Genomic DNA, 23,921 nt, shown 5'->3' on the forward strand with positions numbered 1-23,921 from the left:
CATCATTAAATATGATGTTAGCTATAAAGTTTTGGTAGCTAATATCTATTAAGTCAAAGGTTGTATATTTACACTGGTTTTGCTGTGCAGGGTTTTTGGTTTTTTTTTCTGTAAGTATCATCACTGACTCAATGGACATGAATTTGAGCAAACTCTGGGAGATAGTGAAGGATAGGGAACCCTGGTGTGACCATAGGGTTGCAAAGAGTCAGACATGACTTACCTACTGGACAACAACAAATGATTTTTATTTGCATTTTGAGTGCAAATAAAAACCAGAGGGTGGAAACAACCCAGATGCCCAAGAGCAGGACTGTAGGCTGCCAGGCTCATCTGTCCATGGGATTTTCCAGGTTCTTGCAATGTTATTTTTCTCAAACATTTTTTTATTGATGTAAAAATTCACAAAATATAGTTAGCCATTTCAAACTATTCACTGAGCATTTACTACACTGAGAATGTTATGCAATCACCACCTCTATCTAATTCCAAAGCATTTTCATCATTCTAACAGAAAACTCTGCAGCCATTAATCACTCAGTCTCTATTCCCCATTCCCCCCAGGTCCTGGTAACCACCAATTTCCTTTATGCCTCTATGTTGTTGTTTAGTCACTCAGTTGTGTCTCTTTTGAGACACCATGGACTGTAGGCCGCCAGGCTCATCTGTCCATGGGATTTTCCAGGTAAGAATACTGGAGTGGGTTGCCATTTCAGGGGATCTTCTCTGAATTGGCAAGTGATTCTTTACCGCTGAGCCACCAGGGAAGCTCTTATGTCTCTACAGATTTATGCATTCTGCACATTTTATAGAAATATGTGATCTTTTTTTTTTTTTTCCCAGTTGGGTGGCATGTGGGATCTTAGCTTCCCATCCAGGGACCAAACTCATGCTTCCTGCATTGGAAGTGCAGTCTTAACTAGCGGACCACCAGGAAAGTCCCAATGCGTGGTATTTTGGGTCTGGTTTCTTTCACTCAGTGTACTGTTTCTAAGGCTTATTCATTTTATAATATGTATCGATAGTTCACTTGACTATTTCTAAGGCTTATTCATTTTATAATATGTATTGATAGTTCACTTGTATGAGTGATTAATACTCTATTACATATATACATGTATTTTGTTTATCCATTTAGCCACTGATGGGCATCTGGGTTGTTTCCACCCTCTGGTTTTTGTGAACAGTGTGCTGCTATGAATATTCTTATGTAAGTATTTAATTATCTGTTTTCAACTTTGTTGGGTATATATCCAAGAGTGGAATTCCTGGGTCATTGTTCACTTGCTAAGTCGTGTTTGACTCTTTGTGACCCCATGGACTGCAGCATGCCAGGCTTCCCTGTCTTCCACTATCTCCCAGAGCTTGCTCAAACTCATGTCCATTGAGTCAGTGATGCCATCCAACCTTTTCATCCACTGTCACCTCCTTGTCCTCCTGCCCTCAATCTGTCCCAGCATCAGGGTCTTTTCTTATGAGTCATTCTTTGAATCAGTTGGCCAAAGAATTGGAGCTTCGGCTTCAGTATAAGTCCTTCTGATGAATATTACGTGTTGGTTTCCTTTAGGATTGACTGGTTTGATCTCCTTGCAGTCCAAGGAGATCATCTACATTAAGGAGGTACTACGTTTACTACATTAGTAAGGCTCTCCTCCTCTCTGAGTTTGTTGACGTACGGAAGATCTTACATCATGTTGATGTGGGAAGACTACCACATTCACCACATCCATAGGATCTCTCTCCTGTGCAAGATGATCAAAGAGTTTTGACTTTTCTAGGGGATACTGTCATTATCAAAACATTCCTGAAACTTCCATTTTTATGTACAATGAGATGTGACTTTTCTTAGCTTGCTTGTATTCACTGCAACTGCAGGGTCCCTCTCCTGAATGAATACCCTAATGTATAACCAACATGACTTGAAAAAGAAAAATTTCCCACTTTCCCTGCACCCACATGGGCTGCCTCTTAAATGCATAGCCTGTGACTTTCAAACAAAGTCTTTTGACAATCGTTGCCTTTATACTACATTACATGCTCAGTCACGTCTGACTCTATGTGACCCCATGGACTGTAGCCTTCCAGGCTCCTCTGCCCACAGAATTCACTAGGCCAGAATACTGGAGTGGGTTGCCTTTTACTACTCCAGGGGATCCTCCCGATCCAGGGATCAAACCTGCATTTCCTGCGTTGGCAGGCAGATTCTTTATAGCACTGTACCACCAGAAAAGGCCATTCTCGCTGACTTTATAATGTTTCTTTTTTTGGCAAGATCCCTAAGGTATAACAAGGTGAATGTCTTCAGATGGAAGATGTAAAACTTTCATTCCATGTACAAGGTTTCTTTCCTATTAAGGAGTTCCAGAACAGTCTGTATAATGAGAACACTTACGGCATTTCCATCCTGTGTGAGTTCTGTGAGTAGATAAGGTTAATAGAAAGAGCTCTGTCACATTCTCACAGTCACTGTGCACAGTATTTTCCTCTATGCTGAGTTCGCTGATGATTAGCAAGCACTGATTTCCGAAAGAAGGCTTTCTGACATTCGTTGCATCCATAGGGCCTCTCTCCTGTGTGAGTTCTCCGGTGACTGATAAGAGCTGACAGAGTAGTAAACGCTTTCTTACAATGGGGGCATTCATATGGTTTCTCTCCTGTATGAATTCTCTGATGTACAGTGAGATAGGACTTGGCTGTGAAAGCCTTATCACATACACTGCATTTGAATGGTTTTTCACCTGTGTGGGTTCTCTGATGTATAATGAGTGTTGACTTACACGACAGAACCTTCCCACATTCGGGGCATTCACACAATTTCACTTTAGCATGACAATTTTTTAGATGGTTAGTGAGACCTGACTTCTGGATGAAAGCCTGTGGACATTCACTGCATCCATAAGGTCTCTCTCCTGTGTGAATTCGCTGATGGATCATGAGATATGCCTTAGTGGAGAAGGCCTTCTCACAGTTTGAGCATTCATATGGTCTCTCTCCTGTATGAACTCTCTCGTGGATAACGAGATGTGCCTTTGACGTGAAGGCTCTATCACATGCACTGCATTTGAAGGGCTTCTCGCCAGTATGGGTTCTCTGATGTACAATGAGAGTTGACTTAGAGGACAGAATCTTCCCACATTCACTGCATTCGTGGGATTTCTCTGCTGTGTGATGACTTTTCTTATGATCGCTGAGATCTGACTTCTGGATGAAGGCTTGCTGACACTCACTGCATCCATACGGTCTCTCTCCTGTGTGGATTCGCTGATGAATCAGGAGCTGAGCCTTTTTTGAGAAGGCTTTCTCACAATCGGAGCATTTGTATGGCTTCTCTCCCGTGTGAGTTCTCTGATGTACAGTGAGATGTGCTTTCACCATGAAGGCTTTATCACAAACTCCACATCTGAAGGGTCTTTCTCCTGAGTGAGTCCTCTGATGTAAGCTGAGCTTTGACTTCCAAGGAAAAGCCTTCCCACATTTGCTGCATCTGTGGGATTTTCCTTCTCTGTGTCGGGTCTTCTGATGATAGGCAAGTGCTGACTTTGTAATGAAGGCTTTCTGACATCGACTGCATCCATATTGGTTTTCTCCTGTGTGAGTGTCCTGATGAGTAACCAGCTTTAACTCACTGGGAAAGGTTCCCTTACAATCACGGCATCCATGGGAATTATTTCCTGCGTGAGTTCTCCAAGGCATGGTTGTGAGTGGTTGACAAATATCCACTGCATTTTGATTGCATCCATATAGTTTCTTGCCTAAAGAAGTTGAGTTATAATTAGCAAACCCTGACAGCTAGATGAAAGCCAGAGTACTCATAGCAGAATGAACAACATAGCAACTAAAGGTCCAGAAAAAGGCTGTTTTTTTAGTTATTATTATAAAAATGAGTGAAATAATTAGTAAAATTTGAGGAAACTCTAGATTGGGTAATAGTTCAGTATAAGTAGTAATATTCTGATTTTGATAACTATTTTGTTTATGTTTTTTAAATTACCTGTTTCTAGGAAATACACAATTACGTATTTATAAAGGGTCATTATTAGGGGTCAAGAGTTCAGGAAAGCAATATGTACTTGTGTGTGTGTGTGTGTGTGTGTGTGTAAAATGACAGATTACGATAAAGCAAATGTGGTAAAATACTACCACTTAAGGGAATCTGCAAAAACAATGTACATGAAATCTGTGCATAATCTTGGGATTTCACATGAAGTCTAAACTATTTAGGAATAAATATTTTCAAAAGGAAAAAATAGAAAATAAAAGAAGACATTTTCATTAAGTTATATAGGAGGATTACTCATAATGGCCTGAATGCGGAATGACTAATTTGTTTTAGATTCCCACAATGGCATCTTGCACAGTACTCTGGTATTTCCGATCTAAATGCTGGTTATACTGTGGGTTGATTGCAAAATTAACTTCATTATACTTCATTTTTACATAAAGAAGTTAGAAAGTAGGCAGTAGGCAGGAAATGCTCATGTGTAGGACGACTCTGGAAGGATTCAGATATTATATTATTAATAACAGTAACAGGATGCCATTCAAGGTAATACTAGGAGAGAGATGTCTTAGCTTTCACTTCAAAAATGTCATCCTTTGCGTATGTGAATTACAAGGTCTTAAATATTGTGACATAACACTATTTTTAGGCTTGTGGACTGTGGTTATGAAAATTGGTAATGATCTGCTATGTCATATAGCATTGTCCTTAGATTACACTTTAGATTTTGCGCTCTACCCTCCCACTCAGAAGGTTGTTCTACATGATGGTTTATCTTGTCATTCCTCGTTTTTTCAATCCAGGTAACTGTCAAAACATTGTGTCTTTAAAAAGCCAGATGTTTCTGAAGCTTATGCTCATGACCGCTGTGGGGGGTGGGGTGGTGATCAGCTACAAGCACTCATTTTCCTTACTTCCTTTTTACAAATAAATAAAAACAGCAAAATTTTTGAAAAAAAATCACTTGATTATTGTGTGGAGAACAGAGAGAAGCAAGATTAAACAAGTCAAGAGTATTTTCAAGAAAACTATCACAATTCTGGCAAAAAATACTGGACACTGATGTGTGAGTGAAAACAACAGTAACAGAAAAGAGTGGAGCCCTTGGGATATAAGGAGACAGACCAAACTTGCTGATAGATTCAATTTGTGGTGTGAGCGAAAAGAGGAACAAAAAGTGATGTGAATATGAGGTAGGTATCAGATCTCTGAGTGTAGAAAAGAAGCATCAGGTGACTATATAAGGATAAGGGAGGGTTTGGTCAGTAGACAGAAATTTGGGGGTCATCAGCAAATAAATAGTATTGTTAAGGCCATGAAATTTAATGAATTTACACTGGTTAACAAATGACAGAAACAGGCAAAAATGAAGCTTCATGCTTTGCAACTCTGAAGACTTTAGGAGATGCCCAGAGATGAATGGAGAAGGTCCATTCATCAGGCACAAACAATGACAACAAAGGAAAGACACCAAGTTAAGTCTTGAACAAACATCTGGAGGAAGCAGTTTAGAATAAAGGATCCTCAGCTTTTAAAGTGTAGTCACCCTATCTTACTGATTCTTTCTTATCTAATTAATTCTGCAGGCAATAGACAGTCAACCTTCCCAAAACTCTAATATCACATTTATAGACCACCAGTGGTCAATATCCCCACTTTCTGGTTTGCTCTGATACATTCTCACACAGCCCACAGAAAGCCACCAGCACTGGTGTTGCTGTATTAACTGGAAGAATTGTGGCATTATTTGATCAGGTAAGTGTTAGTCACTCAGTCGTGCAAGAAGCTAAAGAGAATGCGGAGAAAGGAAGTGACGCTGCCAAACAGGAAGAAGAAGGAGGAAGTCTGGATGCTGTAAGGAAACTAATTACTGAACAGTGAATCAATCTGAGAGAAAAAGAGGCACATTTTCCTGGAAACAGCATGCAAGAGAGCCTTGTCAATGATTTAGGTGTTTGTAAAGACCTTCAGAGTCCCTTGGACAGCAGGGAGATCAAACCAGTCCATCCTAAAGGAAATTAAACCTGAATATTCACTGGAAGGACTGATGCAGAAGCTGAAGCTCCAATACTTTGGCCACGTGATGCAAAGAACTGACTCACTGGAGAAGACCCTGATGCTGGGAAAGATTGAGGGCAGGACAGGGGGGCAACAGAGGATGAGATGGTTCCACAGACTCAACAGACATGAGTTTATTTTCACCCTGGGAGACAGTGAAGGACAGGAAAGACTAGCATGCTGCAGTTCATGGGGTTGCAAAGAGCCAGACACAACTTAGCGACTAAACAACAACCACCACCTTCAGAGTTTTAGCCTTGCTAAACACATTCGGAAGGGTCAACCTTTCACCTCCAACTACTTTCAAGGTCACCCATCTTGCGGCTTCTCATCTGCTTACTTACCTGAAAAGTACTGATGCTGCATTTCATCTTCTTTCCATGGCCCTTTTCTGGGCTCGAAGTTAAGGATCAGAACTGGTATGGTAGCTTGATAGCCTGTTCATGGGAAATGACAAAGACTTGGATGCTTACAATTCGACTTGGTGGGGGATGTCTAGGAAGAGCACAAAAGGAATGGACACACTCTCACCTTGGCAGATTAAAGAGCTAATGAAGATGAAAGCACATTAAGTTCTGATGGGAACAGAAGGACTGAAAATTGATTGTCTATAAACTCAAACCCAGTATCTGGAGTCTCTTTGGACGTTAGGGCAACTAAAAAAGGAAAGGCTATTGGCTGTGTTCTGAATGACACAGTTAACTAGTGTCACAGGTTATTAGAATTCTCCAGTAACACATCCTGATGTTGGCTCTTCTAAGCAGAACCTAGTGGCTACCACTCCTCTCAGGGAAATAAGTAGAAGTGAAGTTGCTCAGTCGTATCCAACTCTTTATGACCCCATAGACTATAGCCTACCAGGCTCCTCTGTCCATGGAATTTTCCAGGCAAGAGTACTGGAGTGGGTTGCCATTTCCTTCTCCAGGGGATATTCCCGACCCAGGGATCGAACGTAGGTCTCCCGCATTGTAGGCAGACGCTTTACCATCTGAGCCAAAAGGGAAGCCCCCCTCCCAAGTGAAGTCCATAGAAATATCCTCAAATGACACTAGTCCCTATTAATTATCACAGATTCTTCTTCCAATGTGTGGTGATCATTGTGAGTGTGTGTATGTGTGTGCTCAACTGTATCCAACTCTTTGTGATCCCATGGACCCCATGGACTATAGCCTGCCAGGCTCCTCTGTGCATGGAATTCTTCTAGGCAAGAATACTGGAGTGGGTTGCCATTTCCTCCTCCAGGGGATCTTCCCAACCTAGGAATTGAACTCATGTCTCTTGGGCCTCCTGTGTTGGCAGGTGGATTCTTTCCCACTGCAGCACCTAGGAAGCCGGTGATGGTCATTACTAATAAGCAAAAGACCTACAGGTATATGTTCTGGCTGTTTTCACCCTAAGTTACCAAGGCTCTCTCTCTCTGGGTAACAGTTTTCATTAGTTACTATGAAAAGAAGTAAAATGCCCTTATACTGATTTTGCAATTGAACACTTAATTATCAACTAGTCTAGTAAATCAGAAGTTTCTGAAAAGCATATTCACTATATTTTACAGGTAAAATATCCCTAAAACAGGGACATAAAATGTCTCTATAAAACATTTCAGACAATTATTTAAGAGGTGAAGAAGAACTAAGTGCTAACATATAAACACAGCAAAAATCTGCCCTCAAGGAGCTTTTGGACACATTTCAACAGACAGAACAAATAACAGAATCAGATATGAAATAACTACACATGCAGGAATTATCAGTACAAGATATTAATATGTTTAATATAAAGGTTTACTGTATTGAGAAACAGGATATCTAAAATATGTAGAAGGGATATTATTAAAATGACCATTTAGATGTACATAAACCAGCAGAAAAATTAAAAAATAAAGTTCAGTCAGTTCTCATTATTCATGGATTTACTGTGAATTCACCTGACTGCTAAAATTTCTTTTTAACCCAAAATCAATAATCACAGCACTTGCACGAACATCTGCAGACATCTGCATAGAATAATTTGAGCAACAAATAATTTAAGTTGCCCGATGTGTATGATCCTGGCTGAGTGTGAACAAAATGATCCTGTCTTATTTCAGTTCTCCTATCGCAAACAAGCACCCTTTTCATGGTCTACTTAGGGTCATGTTTTTCACGACACTTTTCTTGGTAATTTATACTTTTATACTTTTTCTTGGTAATTCTGCTGATTAAAATGGTCCCAAGCACAGTGTTCAAGTACCGTCTAATGTCTTCAAGTGCAAGAAGGCAGTGATGTACCTTATGGAGCAAGGTGTTGGATAAGCTTTGTTCAAGGCTTCCCTTATGGCTCAGTAGTGGAGAATCTGCCTGCCAATGCAGGGGACACGGTTTCAATCCCATCTGGAAGGATCCCACATGTCACAGAACAACTAAACCTGTGTGCCACAACTACTGAGCCTGAGCTCTAGAGCTCATGACCTGCAACTACTGATCCCATGTGCACTAGAGCCCATGCTCTGCAAAAAGAGAAGTCACTGCAATGAGAAGCCTGGGCACCACACCTAGAGAAAGCCCACACACAGCAACAAAGGCCCAGCTCAGCCAGAAATAAATAAAAATTTTAAAGGGACACTGCGCAATTGGCCACGTGCGTGTCAGTTGCTCAGCTGTGTCCGACTCTTTGCAACTCCATGGGCTATAGACTACTAGGCTCCTCTGCCCATGAGATTCACCAGGCAAGAATACTAGAAAGGGTAGCCATTCTCTTCTCCAGGGGATCTTCCTGACACAGGGATTGAACCCAGGTCTCCCATGTTGCAGGTAGATCTTTACCCTGTGAGCCACCAGGGGAGCAATCTGTCCCTTTCTTCATGTGGAGACAATTCCACAGAAAATTATAATTTCCATAATCCACTTGACACAGCCTTCTTGACCATATATAATATTTATAATAATTATTTTAACATCATTTTCTACTAATTCTATCACCCATGTCATTTCTGGGTCTCTTTTACTACTTTTCCCCTCTTTTTAGATTTATTGTTTTCTGTATTTTTTATTATTTTTATTTTCTTTAAGAAATATTTTTTCATTTTTCTGGGTCTCTTTCTATAGACTTTCCTTCGTGTTTATGGGTCCTATTTTCCTGTTTCTTGGCATACATGCATAGGTTCTGATTGGATGTCTGACTGTAAAATTAGCATTACTGGTTGATCCATGCCTGCTGAGTCATGTCCTACCTTTGTGACCCCGTGGACTATAGCCCGCCAAGATCCTCTGCCCATGGAATTTTATGTGTGGATATGTTAATCTATTCAATTTCAGAATAGATAAAAAGGTATGTTTGATAGTATTTCCAGCAGTAAAAATCTCATGTTCCATTAGGAGAGAGTTCTTTTCCAGTGCTGATAATTTGATTCTTATGTTTCAAGAGCATTCCATGGTATTCACATCTAAGAATTAGTACAAGATTCTCTGATTAAAGAAAAAAAATGTTAATGTGCAGGTCAGGAAGCAACAGTTAGAACTGGACATGGAACAACAGACTGGTTCCAAATAGGAAAAGGAGTACGTCAAGGCTGTATGTTGTCACCCTGCTTATTTAACTTCTATGCAGAGTACATCATGAGAAACGCTGGGCTGGAAGAAGCACAAGCTGGAATCAAGATTCCCGGGAGAAATATCAATAATCTCAGATATGCAGATACCACCACCCTTATGGCAGAGAGTGAAGAGGAACTAAAAAGCCTCTTGATGAAAGTGAAAGAGGAGAGCGAAAAAGTTGGCTTAAAGCTCAACATTCAGAAAACGAAGATCATGGCATCTGGTCCCATCACTTCACGGGAAATAGATGGGGAAACAGTGGAAACAGTGTCAGACTTTATTTTTGGGGGCTCCAAAATCACCGCAGATGGTGACTGCAGCCATGAAATTAAAAGACACTTACTCCTTGGAAGGAAAGTTATGACCAACCTAGATAGCATATTCAAAAGCAAAGACATTACTTTGCCAAGAATGGTCCATCTAGTCAAGGCTATGGTTTTTCCTGTGGTCATGTATGGATGTGAGAGTTGGACTGTGAAGAAAGCTGAGTGCCGAAGAATTGATGCTTTTGAACTGCGGTGTTGGAGAAGACTCTTGAGAGTCCCTTGGACTGCAAGGAGATCCAACCAGTCCATTCGAAAGGAGATTGGTCTTGGGTGTTCTTTGGAAGGAAGGATGCTAAAGCTGAAACTCCAGTACTTTGGCCACCTCATGCTAAGAGTTGACCCATTGGAAAAGACTCTGATGCTAGGAGGGATTGGGGGAAGGAGAAGGGGACGACAGAGGATGAGATGGCTGGATGGCATCACCGACTCGATGGACGTGAGTTTGAGTGAACTCCGGGAGATGGTGATGGACAGGGAGGCCTGGCGTGCTGCAATTTATGGGGTTGCAAAGAGTCGGACATGACTGAGCGACTGAACTGAACTGAACTGTACTTAGATCATAATTACTTTAGATAACTGCTTCACTGAGAACATGCTGTTTCAAATTTATTTAAGGGGTAGGCAGGAATTTATTGAAGTGAAACTCTCTGAAATCTAATGCTTTTGTGGTAGGCAATATCATGGCAAATCCCAAAGATGTTCATGTCCCAATTCCCAGAATATGGAAACCTGTTACATTGTATGGTGAAGGGGAGTTAAGGCAGAAGATGGCATTAAGTCATTTTAAGGCCAAATAGTTTCTAGAGTTTTAAGGTTCACATGGTGCCCCAGGGCAGATTATACCCAGAGGCTCACCAATATTAGCTTTAGAAGGTGAGATTTGGCACTCCTGAGTGGATCCATTTTAGGTGAGATTTTGGACTCTGAGTTGGTCCTGTAACAGGCTGAGACACTTGGAGATGGTGGGATAGGGTGAATCCATTTTACATGTGGGATGGACATGAACCATTGGGTGCCAAAGGGTGACCTTTGGTAGGCAGCATAGTGGCCTCCCAAAGATGTCTACATCCTTATATCCAGGACTTGTGAATATGCTATATTATAAGGCAAAGGGGACACAAGTTAGCGATGAAGTTAAAGTTGCTAATTAGCTGATTTTAAGATAGGACATTATTTTGAATTTTCTGGGTGGGCCCAATGTAATCACAAGGGTCCTTAAGCGTGGAAGGAAGAGGCAGAAAAGTGAGAGATGAAGAGTTGACCAGTCATCACTGGCCTTAAGGAAGGAAAGGGGCCAAAAGTCATGGAATTTGGGCAGCTGCTAGAAGCTGGAAAAACAAAGAAACCGAGTCTGCTCTAGAACCTCCATAAAGAAATGTGACCTTGCCAACAACCTTGTTTTTAAGCCCAGAGAGATGCATTTTTTTGGATTTCAGATCTCTGGACTAATGCACGGTGTTATTCTGAAACACTAACTTTGTGAAAATTGGTTACACCAGCCACAAGAAACTAATACAGCTGTACTTTTACATTCATTATATTCTGAGGTTTTCACTCCATACTGCAATTCCTGACGTCTAATGGACGCGAGTCTGAGTGAACTCCGGGAGTTGGTGATGGACAGGGAGGCCTGGCATGCTGCGATTCATGGGGTTGCAGAGTCGGACACGACTGAGTGACTCAACTGAAGATTTCCTTTACTTAGAGAAGTCTCTCCCCATTTCCCAAGGTAAAACTGTGATACAGGACTTAATTTGGGGATACAATTTCCTTTTTTTTTTTTTTAATGGCTTTCAGGGGATTTCTCTTTTCTATGAGTTCTTCCCCACTTTATAAACGTGTTTTTTCCACTTTCAGTGCCTCTAGAGTTGTCTTTCTATGCTTCTCTGACAAGTGAGAAGGTATAATTGATCACTGAAGACCATCACACTCTTTCCTAAGGTTTCAGTCCCATGGGAACTCTTTGAAACTCACCAGGATATCACTTCTGGGAAAAAGGTTCCCCACAAGAGCTACATTTCTGCTCCATATGATCTCACTGATATTTACTAAGTCTAACTTCTCATGGAAGTGTTCTACACAATCACTGCATCCATGGCATTTCTGTCCCGAAATCAACTCTTTATATATATATTTTTGGCTGCACCCCACAACAGCCTGTGAGATTTTAGTTCCTCAACCAGGGATTTAACCTGTGCCCCTTGCACTGGAAGCTTAACCATTGGACCTCCAGGGAAATCCAGCATTTCTGCCCTAAGTGAGCACTGACACATAATGAATGTGGGGAAGATTCTGGCTAAGGCTCCCCCATCTCTGGAGGAAAAATCCCCCAAGGATTTTTCTTTCTATGCAGTATCTGTAACATACAAGACGTAATTTATTACTGAAGGGGTGATCACATTCACTGCATTTCTGAGGCTTATTCCCTGAGTAAACCCCCGATTATCTACTGAGGCCTGACTTCTTAGAAAAGACTGGGCCACAATCACTCTGTTTCTGCCCATTAGCAGCTCACTGCTTGATAAGCACTGGGTTCCCAAAGACACCATCTCTCTGGGCACTGTGTTAACAGGGCTTTGCTCTTGTATGAGTTCACTCAGGCATAAAGAGCTATGATACCCGGAGGAGGGTATCTCCAGCTCTGGGGATTCTACAGCTTTCTCTCCCCAGTGAGTCTTCTTATGTTTGATGAGAACACGTCGGCCAAGGCTTCGCCACATTCACTGCAGCTGTATGGTCTCTCTGGTGTGAGTCCGCTTGTGCTGAATGAGCTCTGCCTTGCTTCAGAAGGCCTTTTTGCAGTCACTGCACTCACACAGTTTCTCTTCCCTGTGAATTCTCTGATGCTTGGTCAGGTCAGACTTAAAAAAGAAGGTTCTTCTGCGTTTGCGGCACTCATAAGGCTTCTCTCCTGTGTGGTGTCTCTGATGGGCAATGAGGTAAGCCTTTTGGGAAAAGGCCTTCCCACACATACCGCAGCCATACAGTTTCTCTCTGGTGTGAGAATGCTGATGTCTCTTGAGCCGGTAACCTCTGGCTGAAGGCTTTTCCACACTCACCACATCCTGTAGGGCTTCTCTCCTGTGTGACTTCTCTGGAGGCCCATGAGCTGCAACCTTCTGGAAAAGGCTTTCCCATTCATTAGGTTCATGGGGCTTCCCTCCCGTATGAGTTCTCTGACGTTCAGTGGGCTGAATCTTGATGAATGCTTTTCCACATGTGTTGCATCTGTGGGGCTTCTCTCCCCTTTCAGTTCTCTGATGTCTAATGAGCTGGGCCTTCCTGGAGAACGCTTTCCCACATTCACTGCATGCACATGGCTTCTTTCCTGAGCAAGTTTTCTGACAGCCACTGAGCGGTGATTTAGTGCTACTGGGTTTCACACAACCATGGTATTTGATTCCACTAAGAGTTTTATTATCCTGGAGGCAGACAGATGATTTCCCACACCCACTGAACCCATCAGAGTCCTTTGCTGCGTATCTTCTATTCTCAGCAACAAAACCTAACTGTGACTTTAAACTTCTACAGTGTGAGCCAAACTTATTGTGTTTTTGTGTTAAAGGAACAAGGCTTTTGCATAAGTCAAAATTATTTGCATAACTTTGTGGACATCTTTCCAAAATTTTAATCCTGTTTTGGTTTTCTGGGTGCCACTGCAAAGGATCAATCTCCCACATTTCTTCTAGGACAAAGAACAATGAAAACATCCATGATAATTCTAGAGGGGGGGGAACAGAGTATAAAAATGCCATGGTTTGAGTTAGCTCTTATAAGATCCCAGTCTAAGAGAAATGTCTACTATGGAAGTGTATGCTATGCTCTGTGAAAAAAATGATAGTATTATAAAACAAAATTCAATAGGAACAGCAGTTAGTGTTAGTCACTCAGTCATGTCCAACTTTTTGTGACCCCATGGACTGTAGCCTGCCAGGCTCCTCTATCCATGCAATTCTCCAGGCAAGAATACTGGAGTGGGTAACCATTTCCTTCTCCAGGGGATCTTCCTGACCCAGGGCTCGAACCCAGGTCTCCTGCATTGCAGGCAGATTCTTTACCACCTGAGCCACCAGAGAAGCCCAAAAGAAGGCACCTGGAATCCATACAGAAGGTCTTTCAAATTTTTTTGGCCGTGTCCTGTGCCATATGGGACCTTAGTTCCCTGACCAGGGATCGAACCTGTGACCCCTGCGGAGGAAGCATGGAGTCTTAACTACTGGACCACCACAGAGACCTTCAGAAATAATAGAGCAAATAGGAAAGACTCAAGGTAACTGAAAGGCAGAGCAATATGGTAGAACCTAAACAAAATGCATGGGGAGGAAAAGAATTCACCAGGAGGAAAAATGATCTCATTCATGAAACCAAAGGAAAAAAGATTTCGCAGGATAATTACTTCGGATGTAGGCAAAATGCAGAATCAGAGGGCAGATTAGACTATAGACAGAGAGTTGTCAACCCAGGGATATCTGTCAGAGAGCTTAAATCTTCCATATGTGTGAACACACACTCTGAGGGTGAAGACAGGATCTGGGAGAAAAGAGGATTCTGGTCTCACGCACAGGAAGTAGAGCAACACAGGCCAGTGGCCCTGGTGGCTGGCAACACACAGAGGGTTAGAGTGCAGGTCAGATGTTAGCAGGAGTCAACCTGGGGCCCTCCAGCAGAGAACAGAAAGCTGAGGCCCGGAGACTGAGTCAAACTTTTAACAGAAGATTAACAAAACCCCTAACCTGAAAGCTGGGGAAGCAGAGGGTCAATCAGTAGACAGAGGTCCCCTGGGAGACAAGGTGTGTGTGGTTTTCAGATGAATGAAGGTGACATGGGTTGTCAGGGAGGGAGAACAGCTGTCAAAAGGGGAGCTGATACTGCAGAGGCAGGGAGCAGCGCTAAGTGCAAAACGATCTGTATGGGTGGTGACAGGGACCTCGGAGTGAGCAAGGTGGAGGACAGAGAGTGAGCCCTTGCAGACAAAGGAAAGGAGAAGGCATGAGGGAGCGTGCTGGGAAGCACGGAACCAGCTTAAGACCGCAAGGTCTAGGATGAGACAAACCACAGTAAGATCCCGAAAACTGTAAAAAAAAAAGACATTATCCTTTAATAGCAGGCAAAGAAGAACAGCCCTAATAACAACATGCAGAAAAGTGTTAGGTTATTGGGTCACAAACGGTGTCAGGGAACACTTCAGAAATGTCAATCTGTCACTGACTAACTGAATGTTTGTGTCATTTCTTCCCACCTTCTTGTTTTGAGCTCACTCACCTGGGCAGGTTGGACTCAGGACTGCTCCCTTGACTGTCCATGGGGGTCCTCCTTGTTCCAGCTGAAAGAGTGAATCTGGTTTGGGAGCCTGATATCCTGTAAACGGGAAATCATGGGATGGCTGGTGCTGACCATTTGAGCCAAGGTGATCTACGAGAACTGTACAAAGTTTGATTTTGGGGACCACATCCCTTGTACTTTGGTAAAGTAAAAACCTTTAACTTGGAAAGGGAGAACATGCATTCTAGGACCTACAGTGCTTTAGTCCCAACCATAAAATACAACATTTCAGGAACCCTACAGATTTCACTGAATGAGAAAGAAAAGGCAACTGACTATAATGCTGTCTGCTGGGATGCACCTTGCAGTCCTCCAAGCCAAGCCCTGGACTCACCCAACTTCAAACCACAGAAAAAGAGCCTGGAGTCGGTGACAGAGACATCAATGGTTTAACGGAGGGAGGAGCTTACTTGTCTGACACAAGGTCCTGGAGCAACACCCCACTGTGTGCGGTACATGGCAGGTGGGACATGACGGCAGTCTTTGCTGGGGTGGGGGGTGCGTTACCAGTTACAGGGGAAATTGATGTCAGGTTGGCTCATTGGTTACCAGGGAAACCAGCAGAGAGGCACGCCCGTCACCATCCCTACGAAAAGCTCTCATAGTGGAGATGTTCTGATCTAAAGCCAGAATGGCATTAGCTGGGCCCAGGGTAAATTTGTAGACAGGGAGGTCAGTCATTTGAGAAGGGTGTAGGTGAAGCAGGCCTGGGTTGAGCTAGAGATGGACAGAGAGCAGGAGAACAGCCATCCTGGGTGGCCTGGGCACACGCTGCCCTTACCTACTGACACTAAGTTGCAGTAGTTCTCCAACATGACGTCCCAGTACAGGGCCTTCTGAGATGGGCCCAGTAGCTGCCACTCCTCCCCGCTGAAGCCCACAGCCACATCCTCGAATGACACAGGGCCCTGTAATAACAAATTCCAATGCAATTCGTGATGGAATATATGATGTGGAAAAAAAAGTAAGAACATGTTCTTTTATTTTTTTATAAATCAGAAGAGATCTCATTTTATTTTTTGGCCGTACAACATAGCTCATGGGATCTCAGTTCCCAGACCAGGGACTGAACCCAGATCACAGCAGTGAAAGCCTGGAATCCTAACCACTAGACCACCACGGAAGTCCCAGGAACACGTTCTGTTTATCTTCCCCATGATAAAAAATTATGTGCACTGTAGCTGTGGCTATTTCACGTAGGATAGACCATGTGTCTTTTTTTAAAAAAAAATCTGTATTCATTTATTTTTGTGCTGTGTCTTTGTTGCTGCATGGGCTTCTCTAGTTGTGGGGGCCACTCCCTAGCTGTGGTGTGTGGGCCTCTCACTGTCATGGCTTCTCCTGTTGCAGAGCACAAGCTCTAGGCCAGTGGGCTTTAGCAGTTGCGCCTCCCGTGCTCCAGAGCACAGGCTCAGTAGTTGTGGTGCTCGGGCTTAGCTCTGGGGCAATGTGGGATCTTCCTGGCCCAGGGATTGAACCTGTGTCCCCTGCATTGGCAGGTGGGTTCTTTACCACTGAGCCACCAGGGAAAAGCCTGTGACTGTGTCTTAGTCCACTTGGGTTGCTATAATAAAATGCCACAGACTGGGTAGCTTATAAAAACAAATTTATTTCTCACAGTTGTAGGGGCTGGGAAGTCTGGGATCAAGGGCCATCATGGCCACCTTTTAGTGAGGGCCCGCTCCCTGGTTCATAGCGGGAACCTTCGCAGGGAAGGGTGAGGGATCCCTGTGCATTCTCTCTTAAAAGGACACTCATCCTATTCGTGAAGACCTCACCCTCATGACTGATCTACACACCTCCAAATGGTCCCACCTCCTAATACCATCATCTTTGACTGGTTAAGATTTCAACAATGAATTGTAGAGGCACACAAACATTCAAACCACAGCCCTGTGGAATTCTACAAATTAGTCCTTCCCAGCCTAGAAAAGAACTCAAATAATATTTGCATAGAAATAAAAGACACTGTGCAGTAAGAATGTCTTTGTTTATATGAGTGAAAAATTTGTTATTAATTTAGATGTCTATTAGAGGCAGACAAAAGAAGTGAAGTGAAGTCGCTCAGTCGTGTCCGACTCTTTGCGATCCGCGGACTGTAGGCCACCAAGCTCCTCCGTCCATGGGATTCTCCAGGCAAGAATATTGGAGTGGGTTGCCATTTCCTTCTCCAGGGGATCTTCCCGACCCAGGGAGCGAACCCAGGTCTCCCACGTTACAGGGAGACGCTTTAACCTCTGCACCACAAGGTATCCTAAACCTCTATGCTATGAAATATTATGCAAACATTAACATCAATGAGACGGATTTAAATATACTGGTATCAATGATTTTCAAGGCATTCTCTTAAATGAAAAGAATCAAGCCCCCAAATAGTATGTAGTCTATAGTATATAGTTTATATAGTATATAGTCTCATCCCAGACATATGAAAAACTCTTAATAATATATTCAGCTACATATCTATAAGTTTACATACGTATGCGCATACAAATACATATATTAAGATATACATAAATTAATCTAAATATAGATATATTTTACCAAACATGAATTTGATGGGAAACCCAAATTATTAACATGTTACCCTTCGGGTTGGGCCTTTGGTGAGAAAAAGGTGAAAGAGGATATTTTCTTTTGGTGCAAAGACTTGTGTGTGCTTAAACCTTGTGCACGTGAACGGAGCTATGTATCATTTGTGTAAGTAAAAACACAAAGATCACCCAACAATAACTGGCTTTGACTTCATTTTTTTGGAAACTGGGGTTAAGAAGTTATAAGGGAAGAATTTGCCTCTATTTTAAGATTTTAGCCTAAACTTACTGTCCACCAGATCCTAATTTTTATTAACATATACTCTTCTCAGGGCTTTCCTGGTGGCTCAGAAGGTAAAGAATCTGCCTGCAATGGAGGAGACCAGGGTTCTGTCTCCAGGTTGGAAAGATCCTCTAGAGAAGGGAATGGTTAACCACTCCAGTATTCTGGCCTGGAGAACTCCACAGACAGAGGAGCCCGGTGGGCTACATGCCATGGGAGTCCCAAAGAGTCTGACACAACTTAGGGACCATCATTTTCACTTTTTACTTCATATTGTTCTCACTTCACCAGACTGCTTTTTAGAAGCTTCCACAAGTCCCCTAGGAAACAAAGGATTAAAACAGATAACACAAACCTCACCTGGACCTTGCTCATCTTCTCTACTTCTTAAGAAAGGGTGTGTAACTCCAGGCTGTGTTCTGTCTTCTCTTTCCAGGCCTGCCTGGAGGTTATGGTCAGGGATCTCAGGTCAGGCTGCTGCCAGAATCCATGCCCTCCCAAGCCTGAAGCCTCCTTCTTCTATCACTGAAAATGTTCCTGTAGACTAGAACCTGTGGATTCAAGAGCAAATTCAATGACTGAACCTGTGGCCACAGCTCTCTCTAGCCACGAGTACTCATTCTAACAGAATGTCCCAATAGTTCAAGTCTCTTTAACTCCTTGAAAGGCTTTTCTATCATGGGGCTGGGTCCCACAGAAACATGAAATGGGTGAGAGGAATGCCTTTTTTGACAAAGCTGGAAAAGAGTGAAAGCAGAAGAGAAGATGGGAAATAAAAACCAGTTCCTGGTCTTGTCCATGGCTAAGATCTCACAGATCCAGTTCAGGAAAAATGAAGCACGAAAATGTTGGCCCTATAAACAACAAGGTCCTACTGTACAGCACAGGGAACTATATATTCAGTGTCTTACAATAAACAGTACTGGAAAAGAACATAACAGAATGTGTACATATATATAGCATAGTGGAGTAGGAAATGGCAATCCAGTCCAGTTTCTCGCCTGGAGAGGCAAGAGAATTCCATGGACAGAGAAGCCTGATGGTTACAGTCCATGGGGTTGCAAGAATCAGACATGACTGAGCAATAAAAAGAAATGAGATGGTAAAGAATCTGCCTGCAATGCAGGAGACCTGGGTTCAATCTGAGTCGGGATGATTCCCTGGAGAAGGGAATGGCTACCCACTCCAGAACTCTTGCCTGGAGAATTCCATGGACAGAGAAGCCTGGAGGGTGCTACAGTGCATGGGGTCGCAAAGAGGCAGACTCAACTGAGGGACTAACAATTTCTTTTACTTTCATACAGTGGGATACTAATAGCAATGAAAAGAAATAATATTTTGCTACATGCAGTAACTTAGATGAATTTCACAACAAAATATTGAACATAAGAAGCCAGACACAAGAGAATATGTAATACATGATTCCACTTACATAAACTTAAGTCAGGCAAATTTAATATGTTTTTAGGAAAGTAATTGCCTCTGGAGAGGAGGGAGATTAGCAGGTGGAGGCTTCTAGGGTAGTGGAATACTCTATTTTTTTTTTTTAGCCATGCTGTTTGGCATGTGAGATCTTAGTTCCCTAACCAGGAATGACCAGGAATTGAACCCATGCCTCTGTAGTGGAAGGGCAGAGTCTTAACCACTGGACTGCCAAGGAAGTCCCTGTAATATTCTATTCTTTTTAATTTGGTTTTTATTTTATTTCTGTAACATTCTAGCCTTTAATTTGGGGTGTATACTTGAAAAAAGCTTTTAAAGAAAAGTACAGATCAGTTTCACTTATACATTTTCACAATCTTTTTTTTACCATTTCAAGCAAAAGAAAGAACAGTCATTTAAACCTCATGTACAAAAACCCTGATAGAGAACAGTGTACTCAGGGACCCCCTGGTGGTTCAGTGCTTAAGAACCTGCCTGCCAAGGCAGGGAACACAGGTTCGATCCATGGTCCAGAAAGATCCCACACGCCTTCGGGCAACTAAGCCGAGGCACACACAACTACTGAGCCCGTGTGCCTAGAGTCTGTGCTCTGCGACAAAAGAAGCCACCTCAGTAAGAAGCCCCGTGCACCACAACCAGAAAGTAAATTCCACTTGCCGCACTAGAGAAAGCCCGTGTGTAGCAATGAAGACCCAGTGCAGCCGTAGATTAAAAAAAAAAAAAAGAACAGCATAATCAAACTCCACATATCCATTGTGTGACTTCAATAATTATCAATTCAACCCTAATTTGTTTTTTTTATCTACACTGCCATTCACTCCCCCACCACCACTGGATTATTTTGAAGCAAATCCAAAACATTTTTTTATTTCTAGGTGCAAAAATATTAGGTAGACTATAAGCAAACAGAATTCAGTCCCATGTTAAAAGAACAAATCATTATGAACAGGTATGGTTTATTCCCGGAATATAAAATATTGAGAAATCTCACAACATAAAGAAAACTTTAAAGAGAAAGAAATTATCAATGAAAATAAAATTTAAAAGCCTTTTAAGGGGACTGTAATGTACAGCATGGTGATTACAGTTAAATACCATATTAGACCTGGGTTCAATCCCTGGGTTGCAACAATCCCCTGGAGGAAGGCATGGCAACCCATTCCAGTATTCTGGCCTGAAGAATCTTCATGGAGAGCAGAGCCTGGAGGGCTACAGTCCATGGGATCGCAAAGGGCCGGACATGACTGAGCAACTAAGCACATACACTTGAAAGTTAATTAAAAAAAGTAGATCTTCAGTGTTCTCACCTCTAAAAAGAAATGGTAATTATGTCACATGATGCAGATGTTGGCTAACTTACGGTGGTGATCATTTTGCAATATGTAAGTGTATTAAATAAACAACTGTACACCTTTAAACTTACAGAATTACATATGTATGTGCCAACTACATCTCAATAAAGTGTGTGGGACACCTTTGAGAAAGAGTAATAACTTGATAAAGTGCAGGTACCATTTATTCAGACTATCAGGCACTCTGCTTTGTACTCAAAGAACTTTTGCTCATTCCATATTTCTAACAGCTATGAAGTGGGAATCATGACAGCTTTTTTCACAACTGATGAAGCCTGACTCGGAGATTAACCTACCCAAGTCAGAGGGAGAAGCAGTTTCTTCTTATTCTAGTCCATAAACTTGCCACCTGGCCAACTCTATATGCAGATAACAAAGATGCTCAACTAGAAAACATAAAGGAATCAATTTGAAGGAATCAATTAGTAATATCTGAGTGGAATGAGGTGACAAAATAAGTATATCTTTTTAATTTTTGCTCTTGTGCATTACATAAAATTAGAAAACACAAAATTGAGGGAGCAGGGTAGTATGGGAAAAAAATGACACTATTTACAGTTACAACAAAAGTATAACCTGTTTACAAACAAACGTAATAAAACATGTCCAAAACACATAGAGAAAAACATCACAGCTGGTCAAAGAAACAAAAAAAACTTGAGTTAACAGAAATCCATTTATGCGTTCCTAAAAGTGTAGTACCTACATCTGTATTGCTTCTTCCCAAATTAAAATACCCACTTGATGGAACATAACTGCGATAGTTTTTTTAAAAGAAAAGAAATAAAACTTTCAAATGTTATGATAGGATGTTAGATTTAAAATGTATAAAATCATACCAATACCTACACACCTGATCCCAATGCTAAAAATGAAATATACTAAATTTTAATAAGAGTTGCTTTCTGGAGGAGTATTTAAAGTGTGTTAGTCACTCAGTCGTGTCCAATTCTTTGTGAGCCCATGGACTGTAGCCTGCCAGGCTCCTCTGTCCATGCGATTTCCCAAACAAGAATACTGGAAAGTGAAAGTTGTTCAGTTGTGTCTGACTCTTTGCGGCCCCATGGACTATACAGTCCATGGAATTCTCTAGGCCAGAATACTGGAGTGGGTAGCCTTTCCCTTCTCCAGGGGATCTTCCCAACCCAGGGATCAAACCCAGGTCTCCCGCATTGCAGGCGGATTGTTTATCAGCTGACCCACAAGGGAAGCCCAAGAATACTGGAGTGGGTTGCCGTTCCCTTCTCCAAGAGATTTTCCCCACCCAGGGATCAAACCTCGGTCTCCTGCATTGGCAGGCAGATTCTTTACTGCTGAACACCAGGGAAGCCCTGATTTTAGGATGAACCTGAAAACCAAGTATTTTCAATAGGAATATACAGTAAACATGGATTCAAGACCAGAAACTTCACATCTAAAATTAAACATGCAATAAGCTCCCCAAACGCTGTCCCTAATGCAGACACAAGTTCCAATCCCCAACAACAGACACCCCAAATGTTTTATTCTCCAGCAAAGACCTCCCAATTTGTCATGCTGAAAGACACAGCAAAGCCAAACAAACTGAAACGCTGTTGTCTGGAACAGTGAAATGTTTATTTCAAGGCCTTGCAATGAGACAAGACGGCTCTTGCCCTAAAATGCCAAGGGATCTGGCAAAGCACTTTAAAAAGCCAGGTGAGGGAGAGGGTTTGCAGGGTCTAAGATCAGCTTGCGCACAATTCTTTAACTGGCTGATGGTGAGGTAGCAGGAAGGTTTCACAGGGGTTAACATTATCAGTCCTTGGGTTCCAGGAGGCGTGGGGTTCTGTGCCCTACCTCACTAAATAGTTTATTAATATCTTCTTCTTTGTTAGAGAGGGGGAGGGTTTTTTTTTTTTTAACTTCTGCAAAACAATTCATGAAATGTACATCAAGTACTATTATCGAGGTACTTCAGAGAGGAGCTGAAACACAGGATATGAGGGAAGGCCTGTGCCAGGAAGGCCTGGTGGCGTCCAGCTAGGTTACAGATCCAACACGGGAACCCGTGATCCCCCACCAGAGAAAACACTCAACACGAATCCCCGGGGTGGTCCACAAACACAAAAGGCACCAGCCGGCATAACCACTCGCTTCACCCCAACGCCTACCCCTACGCAATCTGGAACAACAACAACAAACACCCTAAGGCGCTCTCCCTGGCCCTGAAACACGCCCAGAACCCAACACCGACCTGATGGATGACTTCCGTCTTCACCGCTGGAGACAAATCACAGGACAGCTGTTTTACAACCTGGCGACCACCCTCCGCCGCAGGCAAAAATGCTGGAAGCTGAAAGGATGGCGGCCGACGAGGTTCACAAGCGGCGGTTCCAAAGACCCGGATCCTGACTTCTCGCGAGCCTTCGATGACGCAGCATTTCCGCGCCGGGTTCGCGGCTCTTTACCAGTAGCAGCCGTTTTTCCACATAGTTCCGTTTGATCGGTGAGGGCTTCGTTTTTCTTCCTTTCGCGGGAAGGTGTAAAACGGTGAGAAGCTATCGAAAAGGACTTATTTCACCCTATTTTCAGCCCACCTGACCCATTGGGCCATGACTTTGAACATTTGCCAGGGGCGCTGCACAAACGCTTAGCTTCTCAGAAACTCAAGGGTACCTGGATCTCTGCAGGCTGGGCAGAGATGTTCGCGGACATGAAGGCCCTTTGATTTAAGATGAAGCTAAGAAGCGCGACCGTCTCAAAGAAATCCAACAGGGAGGGATCCCAAGCCAAACCTAGCAACAATTGAAGGAGAACCGAGCAGTATTCTAGGAATGCGGACTGGAGAGGGTGTTGTAGGGTTTAGAGAACCGTTCAGAAGCGCACAGGTCTGAAAGTGGGTAAAACGGCGGGATTATACAGCTCTTGTAATGACTGGTGTAGAGGAAATGGGAAACACTTTTGATCAGGGGCAAAGCCAGCGGAGAAGCATGGTTCCCCCCTTCCACAGTGGGATGAGCCAAAGATGGGGTAAGGTTTTACTTGCACACTTGCACAAAGGTGAGAAATA

General features: G+C 42.7%; 3 protein-coding genes across 6 annotated transcripts in view; 1 reads left to right on the forward strand and 2 right to left on the reverse strand.

The window, feature by feature from the left end:
• Positions 1-227: 227 nt before the first annotated feature.
• On the reverse strand, positions 228-23,450 carry LOC138419169 (zinc finger protein 84-like). 2 transcript variants are annotated; one of them, XM_069551559.1, is made up of 7 exons: positions 23,106-23,265; positions 21,187-21,276; positions 18,456-18,646; positions 16,060-16,186; positions 15,219-15,314; positions 6,403-6,495; positions 228-3,752 (listed from the first exon to the last, which is right to left on the reverse strand). In XM_069551559.1, exons 3-7 carry the CDS (start codon positions 18,468-18,470, stop codon positions 2,464-2,466), a joined length of 1,620 nt encoding a protein of 539 aa, XP_069407660.1. In that variant the 5' UTR covers positions 18,471-18,646; positions 21,187-21,276; positions 23,106-23,265; the 3' UTR covers positions 228-2,463. The 2 variants fall into 2 exon arrangements, with proteins under 2 accessions (XP_069407660.1, XP_069407659.1); XM_069551558.1 differs by lacking the exon at positions 21,187-21,276 and having other exon boundaries at positions 23,106-23,450.
• ZNF577 (zinc finger protein 577) lies at positions 12,214-13,766 on the reverse strand. Its single transcript, XM_069551565.1, is given in 6 exon segments — positions 12,214-12,657; positions 12,660-12,700; positions 12,702-12,982; positions 12,984-13,019; positions 13,021-13,093; positions 13,095-13,766. Coding segments are annotated over 6 exon segments (1,404 nt in total). The 5' UTR covers positions 13,712-13,766; the 3' UTR covers positions 12,214-12,301.
• ZNF613 (zinc finger protein 613) overlaps positions 23,272-23,921 on the forward strand; it is a 46,144-nt gene continuing 45,494 nt past the window's right edge. For all 3 annotated transcript variants that reach the window (XM_069551474.1, XM_069551465.1, XM_069551463.1), the window contains exon 1: positions 23,272-23,401. The gene's annotated coding sequence lies outside the window, so the exon portion shown is untranslated. The remainder of the gene's footprint in view (positions 23,402-23,921) is intronic.

This window comes from Ovis canadensis, chromosome 14, assembly GCF_042477335.2.
Source record: "Ovis canadensis isolate MfBH-ARS-UI-01 breed Bighorn chromosome 14, ARS-UI_OviCan_v2, whole genome shotgun sequence".
Classification (NCBI taxonomy): Eukaryota; Metazoa; Chordata; class Mammalia; order Artiodactyla; family Bovidae; genus Ovis; species Ovis canadensis.

Bases quoted from the DNA above. Each gene is read 5' to 3' on its own strand.
- LOC138419169 (XM_069551558.1), bottom strand. The intron at 15,315-16,059 runs GTAAGGGCAGCG...TCCCGTTTACAG, and splicing joins CTGCAACTTAGTGTCAGTAG to GATATCAGGCTCCCAAACCA. The intron at 6,496-15,218 runs GTGAGTGAGCTC...TCCCATGAACAG, and splicing joins CCTGAGTCCAACCTGCCCAG to GCTATCAAGCTACCATACCA.